This window comes from Alosa alosa, chromosome 4 (assembly GCF_017589495.1).
Source record: "Alosa alosa isolate M-15738 ecotype Scorff River chromosome 4, AALO_Geno_1.1, whole genome shotgun sequence".
Taxonomy (NCBI): Eukaryota; Metazoa; Chordata; class Actinopteri; order Clupeiformes; family Clupeidae; genus Alosa; species Alosa alosa.
In genome coordinates this window covers 19,224,589-19,237,088 of record NC_063192.1, presented here as the reverse complement: position 1 = coordinate 19,237,088, position 12,500 = coordinate 19,224,589, and the positions used below count along the sequence as shown (strand labels likewise).

At 48.0% G+C, this 12,500-nt stretch overlaps 1 protein-coding gene across 1 annotated transcript in view; it reads left to right on the top strand.

The window, feature by feature from the left end:
• vps13d (vacuolar protein sorting 13 homolog D) overlaps positions 1–12,500 on the top strand; it is a 62,124-nt gene that overhangs the window by 44,011 nt on the left and 5,613 nt on the right. Inside the window, 4 exon segments of the mRNA XM_048240308.1 lie at positions 785–919; positions 1,548–1,715; positions 8,691–8,823; positions 9,130–9,325. Of these exon segments, the coding sequence (XP_048096265.1) occupies positions 785–919; positions 1,548–1,715; positions 8,691–8,823; positions 9,130–9,325 (632 nt within the window).

Genomic DNA, 12,500 nt, shown 5'->3' with positions numbered 1-12,500 from the left:
TGTTTAGATTCCGTTACTGTCAACGTCACATTCATTAGAACTGTCATTGTCCGGGATTAATCAAAACGCATTAGCAAGATATATGTGTCCCTAACTACCTCAGCAAGTGGTTTGAGCAAATCGGGTCACAATGCAGCTTGGTGGATGTTTACACTTGTGATCTGATCACTTAATGAACATTTTAAAAGCAAATGTAAACTTAGTCTATTTGCACACAAAGTAGACAGTTATATGAATTTAAGGATAATTTTAATTTTGAATTTTATGAAAAGTTTAATGGATTGTGCTCAAGGACAAGCCCTTTCATTTTGACCAACTGAGCGCTTGTGCATTAGCATGTTCCAGGTCTTTTCTGGTATCAGAGTATACAGTTCCTCTGGCTAACACAAGGGGATGCAATGTGTCCTCTTTATCGAACTGCCAGCGCCAAGATCAGTGTTTTTAAATCTTTTATTTTTTATTTTCTACGCTAAGCCCCCTCAGCAGCTTCAGTTAATAAAAGATTGTATCTCTTTATCCATTTGGTCCAGAACCCAGGAGAGATACGGTTGTTAATCAGCCCCTAGTTTGCCCCTTGAGTGGTAGTCTCAGCTGAACTGCAGCCATGAAGACAGAGTGCCGCCTCAATGCCGGAAGCGCCCTTGATCCTACTAGATCTTATCTGTTATTGGGAGTGCGCATTTGTGTGTCGCCTGTGGCCTGTATTTTACAGTTCAGTGCAATGTCGAGAAGTGTTCTGTTCCATCTTCTAATAGTTTGCAACAACTTCCTGTTGTCCTGCCAGGCACTGAAGGGCACCTTGGGCATCCCCCTGATCCGGTTCGAGGACGCCATCATCAACATGTACCCATATACCCGCGTGCACCCGTACGAGACGCAGGAGATCATCATCAATGACATCCTGAAGCACTTTAGAGAGGTGAGCGCGGTGTCTAAAAGGGGGAAAACAACCAACTCGCAGACCTGCCACCGGGCCCGACAGCTGTTTTTCTTTAAGCGCTGGGGCTGTTTTGAGCTCCACTCATTCAGCATGGTGCTGCTTACAGCCCCAATACCACTGCTTCTTGCCCCCAAGGCTCACATTGTGTTATGCTGAAGTTACCTTGCACAGATGGATGGGAAAATTCAAACCAGGGCAACTTTGCATACCTCATATTCCAGCAAATGAGTTATTTACAAGGGAGAAACCAGGCTGTTGTTGTTGATCTAAGCTCTACTGCTCCTCTGTCAGGACTTTAGGCAAGTCAGATGTAAAAGTGGACACATTAGAGGTTGCCTTATTCATTGTTAAAAGTCAAATCAAGTCTTAATCAATAATGGAACGTAATTGTATTTGTAATTCATGTGTTGTAACTGTGGATGGGGCTGGTGTTGCTGTTATTCAGATTAAAAGGCATTATTTGTGTGTGCATGTGCGTGCGTGCGCCTGTGTGTCTGTGCATTTGTTCACCTGTGTCTGTGTGTGTGTGTGTGTGTGCGCGTGCATGCGTGTGTGTGTGTGTGTGTCCATGCATGTGTTCACTTGTGTGTTTGTGTATCTCTTTCAGGAGCTGATCAGCCAGGCGGCTCAGATCCTGGGCTCGGTGGACTTCCTGGGCAACCCCATGGGCCTGCTGAACGACGTGACCGAGGGCGTGTCCGAGCTCATCAAGTACGGCAACGTGGGCGGCCTCATCCGCAACGTCACCCACGGGGTCTCCAACTCAGCGGCCAAGGTAAGACAGGCCAACAGACATGCGGACACTTGCCAGATCGCTCCAGTACCGAGAACAAGAACCCCTGTGGTCCTGCACCAGAGTCTTTGCGGTTGGACAGGGCTAATGGTCCAAAGTGACCGGTTTGGGAAATGCTGCTTTGTTTGGATAGAGTGGTTGCGTGCACATCCCAACTATCCTTAGGGCAGGTGCTAGACAAAGTATACTAAGGTTAAGTATACTAAGGTTAAGTATACTAAGGTTAAGTCTACTAAGGTTAAGTCTACTAAGGTAAAGTATACTAAGTCTACTAAGGTAAAGTATACTAAGTCTACTAAGGTTAAGCAAAAGAGGATGTCCGCACACTGGAGTAGCTCCCAAACATTAATTTAAAAAAGTGCAACTTCTTCATGCTGCTAGAGTAGGAAAACTCTGGCTACAGAAAGTGAGTGTCCTACCATGGTTCTGTCTGTGTACTTAACCCTGATGATTTCACTAATTAGCAGATCTACCTGGCTGAAGAGTTATGCTAGTCAGAATGAGATGTTTTAGTTGGAAGACATTCATGGTCAGTCTTGTACTGTCTGAAGCCAGTTTTTCACCTCTGCTTCAGAGTTTTGTTTGACACATTGCCATTAAATCATTTAGCAGATGCTTTCATCGAATTGTGCAGATCCCCATTTCCATCACTTTGTACGGTCTATGGATTGTCATCCCTTGACATTGGTGTCAGCACCTTGCTCTGATATTTTCTAGCCCACACACCCTGTCTCTGATCAAATCTACTTTGGCTAAAAGCATTCCCTTAAGTAAATAAAGGTACATGTAAACTGTTTAATTCTCAGGGTGAGGATTTGTTTTTAAAGCCAGAGACGTGTGGGCAGTGTAGTTGAGCCAGTGGAGACACACGGTGGAAAGACCTGTCAAAGTTTGTTGCTTAAGTTTTCTGGAAAGCCAGACTGTTTTGTCTGTTGATGCTTGTGAGTTTTTCAAGAATGTGTTCTGAGAAGGAAGGGATCTCTGTGTGTGTGTGTGTGTGTGTGTGTGTGTGTGTGTGTGTGTGTGTGTGTGTGTGTGTGTGTGTGTGTGTGTGTGTGTGTGTGTGTGTGTGTGTGTGTGTGTGTGTGTGTGTGTGTGTGTGTGTGTGTGTGTGTGTGTGTGTGTGTGTGTGTGTGTGTGTGTGTGTGTGTGTGTGTGTCAGAGAATGATAACACCACTGGTTCCACAGTCTGGGTTACTGCTGAGGGGAGTGGTGCTGGTCCGTAGTGATTGGAACAGAGAATGCTGTTCTATGTTTACATTGGGTTTTGCGTCAATTGCAAACCACACTGAGAAACTCTGTACCGTCTCTGTGGGCATTCTGTGTTCGTAAAGACTAAAATCTGTGCCGCATGGAGGTTACTAATATGAGAAACAATATATGAGGAAGGTTAGCCCTGATCTACAGTAAGGTCTAAAGTGGGCAGATATGAGGAAGGTTGGCCCTGATCTAGGATCTTGAGCTGGCTGATATGAGGAAGGTTGGCCCTGATCTAGGATCTTGAGCTGGCTGATATGAGGAAGGTTGGCCCTGATCTAGGATCTTGAGCTGGCTGATATGAGGAAGGTTGGCCCTGATCTAGGATCTTGAGAGCTGGCTGATCTTATGAGGAAGGTTGGCCCTGATCTAGGATCTTGAGCTGGCTGATATGAGGAAGGTTGGCCCTGATCTAGGATCTTGAGCTGGCTGATATGAGGAAGGTTGGCCCTGATCTAGGATCTTGAGCTGGCTGATATGAGGAAGGTTGGCCCTGATCTAGGATCTTGAGCTGGCTGATATGAGGAAGGTTGGCCCTGATCTAGGATCTTGAGCTGGCTGATATGAGGAAGGTTGGCCCTGATCTAGGATCTTGAGCTGGCTGATATGAGGAAGGTTGGCCCTGATCTAGGATCTTGAGCTGGCTGATATGAGGAAGGTTGGCCCTGATCTAGGATCTTGAGCTGGCTGATATGAGGAAGGTTGGCCCTGATCTAGGATCTTGAGCTGGCTGATATGAGGAAGGTTGGCCCTGATCTAGGATCTTGAGCTGGCTGATATGAGGAAGGTTGGCCCTGATCTAGGTCTGAAACCAGAGGATGTGTGCGAGATCAGGACCAGGTTTCCTTCAGTCCGATTTCCTATTGGTGTCTCTGGTCTCTTGGTACTCCTGCAGCCTCCAGTAAGGGCCAGGAGGACAAGGTGCATGTGTAGGGCGTATGCCGGCTGATCTCTCTGGCGTGTTCTTTCCAGGCTGCGACGGACACTCAGGTGGTGCTTATAGCCAGATATCTATGGCAACAGCCGCCCCGAAAGCACAACACAGCACAACACAACACATAAGATGTTTCCCCCCGCACGCACACCACGTGTTACTTCTTGGAAAATCTGTCTCACGGTACTTCAGGATCATCATCCTGGCCTGTCATCTGCACGGTCACCAGAGTGCAGTGGAGAAGCCGGACCTTTGGCTCAACTCTCAAGGCAGTTGGTCGGATTTCCCCCAAACACGCCATGAAACAAAGTCAGAGCAGTTTGACTTGTCCGCCTGTTAATTGTGATAATTATTCATCCGTTATTTCCTGTTCTCTGGAATGTACATCAGCTTGCCATGTTTATATTGATTTTACTGTGAGCTTTTTCCATTACTTGCTTTCTGTTAGTTTTTGCCTTTTTTCCCACAAGCGTTGCAGAGAAATGTCATGAAAATAAGCTGTTTACATCACATTCTTATGTCGAGCTCTTATACTGTATGCAGCCGTTTGGAATCAGCCAAAGAAATCTCTGCAAAATCTCGTCCCCTTAAATTGTGTTCCAATACATGAGAATTTCCCACCCATAAAAACACAGCATGTTCACACTTCTTCTCGGAAAAGTTGTTTCACGGTACTTCAGCTTCCCCCTTTGGCCTGTCATCTGCGTGGTCACCAGAGTGCAGTCGGAGACGCGGCCCTTTGGCTGGGCTCTCCGGTAGCAGCCCCAGCGGGCCTGTGTGTGGCCCAGGCCCCAGAGCCCAGAGAGGGGGGCGTCGCCAGCGGGCTCCACTCCCAGACACCCCCCCCCCAAATCCCTGCCGCCCAGCCCAGGTCCCACACTCCCAGCATGCCTCTGTGACAGGGCCAGGGCGAATTTGGCCCTTTCAGCCGCGGCCAACTCGGTGTCAGGCACCCCCCGGGTGTGGGTTTTTCAGCCCAGGGCAGTGTGCTTCTCTCCTCCCTTCCCCTCTCCTACACGCTCGTCTAACCCCCCGTTTACCTCCCGCGCCGCCCATGCCATGAGGGCTCTTAAGCTCTAATGTCCCGGCTCGTCTGGGAACCTCCAGAGACGCCACTCTTGGCTCTCGAGTGATCCCAGGGTCCCCTGCTGCCCAGGCTGCCCAAGTCTGTGACCACAACGTTTGTTTGTTGCGTCTCCTTTAGTAGATGATCTCAGAGGGCACCATATAAATATGCATTAGGTCTGTTTAGCTGTTTTCTTATGGAGATGTAGATAGAGAGATAGCTGGATTTATTGATAGACTGATGATAATTGGTTTGTGTGTGTGTGTGTGTGTGGAGATTGATAAATCTGGCCTATTTTTGTCCATTTCTCTACCAATCGGCTCATCTGCTTTGGGGAGGTAAGAGCTTTGATGCATCTTGCGCTTGCTGGTGTTGCCTCGAGCAAAATTTCTTGAGCATAACCAGAGTTTGCCTCCCACATATCAGTCACTTCCAGCTCCTCTAATAAAAATGTTGTGCCAAGATGCTGGCCAAGCTTTTAAAAATTCCATTCAGTTGCATGTAGTGGAAAAGCCATTTTCAAGTGCGTGAGCGCTTAAGCTGTTGATCCGTCGGAGTTTCCCCCAAAACACACCGTAAAAGAAAATTGGAGCAGCGTGACTTGTCAGCGTATTAATCATGCTAATTACTTTATTCTCCTTCTCTCCAGGAACACACGTCAGCTGGACGGTTTTTGCATTGTAAACTTATGAGCTTTTTTCCATTTACTTTAAAATTCCTTGTCACGGCAAACAAACCTTTCCCAGCAAACTTCGGTTTCAGCACACTTTTGGGCCCTATAACAGTTGTTTGCAGGTGGACCCTCCACAGGCGCCATGCGTATGTGGAACAACAAAGACCCCTCGGTGAAGTATGGCGTATCACGTATCAGAGGGTCACTTTAAGCCAGCCTTAATAAGCAGTGAATTAGAGCCTTGTTCTCCTCCTCTCCTCTGGAGTCTCACTCCGATCACTGCACTCTCACCTACTTTAGGACTGCAGCGCAGGCTCGCTCTGTGTCAGCCCTTATCAGGGTTGACATTGCTAATACAAACAAACATACGCACACACACACACAAATACAAATGTAAACAGTCTCATACAACTGCATGTACAGATGGACAAACACAAGCTCCAGTGTTGACACACCCATTTGTGCTCACATGTACACACACAAACACAGATGCGCAAATAAAAGGGGGTGGGGGGTGCTTACGGAAAGCCACAAATGCTGGTCTGTACGCTCGTGTATTGAGGTCCATCCAGGGGATTGGAGTTTAGGGGGCAGCAGTTTGAACAAGGTGGTGGTAGGGCCATAAACTTGAAAGCATTCTCATCTCCCACTCTCTCCCCCAATACTCTGATCTGGTAAGTTTATTGGTTTAGTTTCACTGTGGGGGGGGTGAGAGAAAGACACACACACACAGCGAGAGAGGGGGGGGGGGTGAGAGAAAGAATGAGTGAGCGAACTAGAAAAGGATACGAAAAAGAGAGAGGGGGGCAGAAAGGGAGGGAGAGTGAGTGAGAGAGAATGAGCAAGCGAGTGTGTGGGAGTGAGCAAAGAAAGAGAGCAAGTGAGAGAGGAAGAGAGAGAGGGAGTGAGAGAGGAAGAGAGAGAGGGAGTGAGAGAGCGAGGAAAAGAAAGAATGGGAGCTGGCCTCTCGGTGAACTCAGCAGGGACTTTGCTCGGCGGGGTCATCCCAAGTTCATGCCTGTCTGTGGCTGTAGCTGTGGTGTCGGCGGCTGCAGAAGGCTGTGTGTGTCTGTGTGTGTGTGTGTGTGTCTGTGTGTTTACGCAGGGCTGGGGCCTGCTGTAACACAAACCCACTTCCAGCAAGCACCTGCTGGGGCCACGGGGAGAGGAGAGGAGAAGAGAGGGGGATGAGAGGAGAGGAGAGGAGAGGGGGAGGCTCCATGGGCAAAGTCAGGTCAACAGTGTGTGGAGAAAGGGGTTGGGTGGGTTGAGAGACAACAGGGAGAGAAGCCTCTTTCACATGCTAAACCCTTTATGTATCAGGTAGAAGTTATATGGCATATTTTTTATTCCCAAAGCAGTAAAGTCACAGGTGTTGTGTCCTTCCCTACTTGATTGAATTTAATGTAAGGCTATGAAGTGCAACCCTGCTATGAACTATCCAAGCTATCTAGGTCAGGGAACTGTGTTAACAGTTGATATTTGTGAGTGTGTGTTAAGGTAAACAAATAAGACGCCAAGTTAAACTTGTGCTTTTGGGGGCCAAGCAGCGAAGCTCCTCAGGGCCCCTGAGAGTTTCTACCAATCGTAATTTTATTTTAACAGTTAAACTGAGAAGACGAACACAAGCAAGATAACTAGCTGTCATTTCATGTTATTAAAATCGCTTACGTTTTGTTTTGTTTAAGTTTCCTGACCACCAACCAGGAAACAGTGTTGCTGCATAGCTTGAGGCAAAGTTTAATTGCTCAAAATCCAGACACCAATACAAGTACGTCTTGGGTGATCACCACTTGCAGATAAACTATCCTGAGAGATATAATGAGGCATCAATGGGGCAAGGGCTTACTTTGATAGCAAAGTAGTGAATGAAGTGCCCCTTCCCTATTGCCCTGTCTTGAGCATGGGAATCTTGTGTTTCGCATTCCCACTGAAGATTACTGCTAATGTTGTGGTGGGAGAGAGAGAGAGAGAGACAGAGAGAGAGAGAGAGAGAGAGAAGAGAGAGCGAGAGCGTTGAGGAATGAAACGGAATGGTGGGAAGAAGCCACCCTCAGCAGACTAATTACAGGCTGATATATTTGACAGCTGGATGAGGGGCTGTGCAAAATCGGTTATCCTGAGCGAGACGAGGAGAGCAGCAGAGAGGCACCAGCCGTGGTGAGATCCACACTGCAGCTCTCTCGCAACGGCTTAGCCCTCTCTCCTCTGACCAGTCCAGTCACCAGGCCGTCTCCCAGGATAGAATCACACTAGAGGGAGGACAAAGATAGCCATGCTTCCTGCTCTTAATAACATATATCATACCGAAACTATCCCCTGAAGGTGACCGAGCATTTGAATTCTTTTTTTTAAGATTAGAAATTCAAGAAAAGAGTAGAATGTTTTGTTTTTATTATGTGTAGAATCATAAGAAAGATTCTGACCTATGAAATGTTGAGTCGAAACTCTCAAAACTGTGAATTGTTATGTTATTTTAGTCTCATTTTATTTCATGACTGTTAAAGTGTGCAACAAATCTGAGAGGGAGGGAGGGAGAGGGAGAGGGAGAGGGAGAGAGAGAGAGAGAGAGAAACATAATGAGTGCGGGATGGAGATGGATGGCCCAGTCAGATCCAGCAATACTGACATTGATTTCCTCTCCGTGGTTCAGTGACGTGATGAAGACCAGAAGTACCAACCATATCCCCCACATCAATCACATCCGCGCCTATTATTGTTCATAATATTGCTCTGTCTAAGGGGCCAGGAAGGACTCAGAGAGGAAATTGTTGGAAAGCTCTACTGCTGATCGTATGGAAGAAAATGCAAGAGTGACATTTTACGGAATATCATACTCTAAATTGCACTGCAGTTATGTTTATGTGTCTTTGCGATGAACCCTCCATCACTTTTTCAGTCCCAAAGTGTTTTCGGGGCCGGTGAAATGTTTCCTTCTATGGGTGTCCTTTCTGCTGAAAGGCTCTGCATTGACTATAGTCAGATGGCGTCAACCCATGTTGGTATTTTTTTGTTGTTTTTGTTAGTTTGCGGGAACCTTATCCGATGGGCTTGGGAAAACGATGGACCATCGACACCAAAGTGAAAGAGAGTACATCCGTTACCATGGCGCCACCAGTGGAGAACATCTAGTGGCTGGGATCCATGGCCTGGCACATGGTAAGAGTTTTTCTTCGCTGTCTGTGAGAAGTAGGAAGGTTTGATTGTTCTCCTCGGCTGTTTTTCCATTCTATTGCAATAAAGTAGAAAAAAGGCCCTTTCTGTTCTAGTTGATAATGATTACTACTGTTCACACATCCAGTATCAGAAAAGACATCCTGTTGAAATTAGATTATTAACATTATTGTGTTGTTTGATATACAGTATAAAACATTGTAAGCCTGGCTTGAATGTTCATACTGTATTCTCTTATGTTCCTAATCTGTAAATAATCTGCATTAAATGTAATAATCTGTGGCTGTGCAGGCATCATCGGGGGCTTGACCAGCGTCATCACCTCCACCGTGGAGGGTGTGAAGACCGAGGGCGGAGTCAGCGGCTTTTTCTCAGGCCTGGGGAAGGGGCTGGTCGGTACGGTGACCAAGCCTGTTGCTGGGGCACTGGACTTTGCCTCGGAGACAGCACAGACTGTGAGGGACATGGCCAGCCTTAGCAACCACAGGTACGGCAGCACAGCATCACTAACCTGCACAGTGCAGAGATTTACAAATAGTGAATGTTTTGTTTTTATTTATCTCATAAAGTAACACCGTTGTGGCAGTTTTTAGTTTTTTAATCAAGTTCTATTAGTGTTCATGTGATCAAAGCGGAGCACTGCCATATATAAATCGTTTAATGTGAGGAGTTGGTTTTGGCTAGAAAATGTGCTATTTGCTCTTGGACACGCAACCTACATGGTAGCACTTCTTGCTGCTACCAGCGCAAGCAAATGGACAAACGGTAAAGTCAGTGTGTAGAAGAACTGAGACCATCACCACAGAGAGATACTTCAAATGTGCCGCCAGCTCTGGCTCCAGTCACAGCAGTCTGTTTCAGGAGCGTGGCCTTCTCCATCCATGTGCCACCTGAGGCATTCGTCCCTTCTCTCGTCCGTTGGCCTGGAGCCCTGAGTGGCCGGGGTGGATTACTCAGGGTGTCTGGTATGTGTAGCCAGTGGCAGCGCGTTGGCATAGAGGACGTGTAGGCAGGCGTGGCTGCCATGGCATCCGCTGCTGCTGGGGAGCAAGCAGGACGCAAGAGCAGTGGGCTCAACTGCCTGCTGCTGTCTGCAGTGGGATTTGTTCTCTCTCTCTCTCTCTCCCTCTCCCTCTCCCTCTCCCTCTCTCTTTCTTTCTCTCTCTCTCTCTCTCTCTCCCCTCTCTCTCTCCCTCTCTCGCTCTCACTCTCTCACCCTCTCCCTCTCTCGCTCCCTTTTTGCTCTCTCTCTTTCTCTCTGTATTCCTTTCTTTTCCTTGGTGCTGGGACTGGGAGGAATGAGAGGGTTTCCTGTTCTCCTGCGGACCGGTCCACAAAACAGATAGGGGGAGGCGGAAAAAGAAGGGAAGACAAGGAGGAGGAGAGAAGAGAAGGATGAAGACAGGAGGAGTGGAATGGCATGGAACTTCGGATGGGAGCTGAGCTGTCGGGAAAGGGGGGGGGGGGTCAGTGTGTGTGTGTTGTGGGGGTTGGGGGGGGTGCGCAGCTAAAGCGTGCCTGCCACAGTGCGGCCACGAGTTCAGCCAGAGTTCACACACCGCAAAAACGCACAGGATTCACAGGATTCATGGTTCACAGCGGACTCTGTCTGACCCGACCGTTACACCCCAGCACACTGCTCACGCACAGGTATGACGGGGGAAGGGGGGGGTGATGGCCCGGTCCGTAGTACTCGGCTCCACTCTGACCCTCTCTCTCTCGCTCTCTCGCTCTCCTTCTCTCCTTCTCCTGTTCCATCTCGCACCCCTTCCATGCGAGGCCTTAGGTTTGTGTGTTTACAAGTTCACATACCACAGCGCCCTGTCACAGAGCATATGTGAAGATGGAGGAGTCCCAGATAAAGAACACACACACACACACACACACACACACACTGCGCTCCCTTGAGCTCCTCACTCCCCAGAGATAGGCGGCACAGCGTGGCCCAATGGGAGAATGTTCTTTCCTCCCCCGTAGTTGTTTACTTATTTATTTCATTATTTATGTACATGATTTGATTTGTTTGTTTACATACCTCCCCCAGGCTCTTTCAGGCTCCATTTGGCCCCGTTGCATCGTCTCTGTGACTCGCTGCTTCTTCTTCTTCTGTGTTGTTTTTTTTGTGCTGTCAGATGGCAAAACAGGAAATAAACAGGCTTTATGAGAAGCAGGCTGGGGGAGCAAGCCCATGTGGGTGTTTAGTGCGGGGGGATTGTCCACAGCGGTCCCTCTGCTCTCCTGCCCCGCTCGTGAACTCTCTCCTGTCTCTAAACGCACCCTCCTCCCCCTCTTTACACAAACACACACACACACACACACACACACACACACACACACACACACACACACGCACACACAGATACTGTCACACACTCTTGCTCTCTCTGTCTCTCTTCCTCTCTGTCTCTCTCTCTCTCTCATTTACACACACACACACTCTTTCTTTCTCTCTCTCTCTCTCCAACCCCTCCCTCTAGCACTATGCAATCCAGGCAGCCATCCAGGGCCAGCTCAATTACAATCCCAAAACAAAGGGAGAGGAGAGCTGACGGGGGCTCAGGCGCTTTGGGGATTTGACTGGGATAAGCACCCCTGCTCTCTCAGCCCCGTGCTGTCAGTTAACAGTTTTTTTCTCTCCTTCACTCTCTCTCTCTCTTTCTCTCACTTTCTCCATCTCCCTCTCTATCGCTCTATCTCTCCCTCTTTTTTTTTGAGAAACTATCTTTTTTTGTTCGGATTAGCTTTTCCTTATACAGCCTGTTGAAGCGTTCAGTAGAGAGCTGGGGTGTTTACTTTGTTTGTGTGTGTTTTGCTAACCAGTCGGTTCACTGGCTGACCAAGGACAAGAGCCTGAGTCACACAATGAGGGCCTATTTATAGCTGCCGCCTGGCCTGCAGCAGACAATGTAAAGGCATTCGAGGGAACTCGCTTGACAAGAGTTGATTGTTTGCCATTTCTAGTGGGACTGGTGGTAATGGGGGTGAGGGGCGTTGGGTGATTTCAGAATATTGCTGACCCGTCCTCAGTCATTAAGTGAAATCAGTGGTGTTGTTGTTTTTTTAGTAATCTCATATGCTTTTGCCGAGTTTAGGGGAACATTTGTGCAAAGGAGCTGAAGTAGAGTGCAAGAAGTGGAGCAGTGAATTGGGGCAGGTGATACAGACAGAGAGATAGACAGAGATAGACAGACAGTGTGTGTGTGTTTGTGTGTGTGGGGGTGGGTGTGTGTGTGTGTGTGTGTCAGTGATGCATGCCATCTACCAGACATGCAAAACAGCGGTCCCTTAGTCTGCTGAGCACTGTCTGCCTCTGCAGTGGTGGCCAGTGTGACGCTGTACCAGGAGGGAGTCCCTTGCGTGCGGAATGCTTGAAGTCTTCTACCGAGACTGGGGTGGACAGAGAGAGGGCTGTGTGACTGGCTGTTTGACCGCTAATGGGCCCATGAGCTAAATGCTCACATTAGTCAACCTCATCCTCTGCTTTTCTCTCTTTCTTTCATTCTTTCTTTCTTTCTTTCTTTCTTTCTTTTCTCTTTCTCTCTCTGTCCTTCCTTGTTTCTCACTTTCACTCACACATATACACTCATTGGCTCTCTCTGCCCTCTTTCTCACTTCATCTTCATCTGTCTTTCTCTAGCACACCATCTTCTATGCTCTCTCTC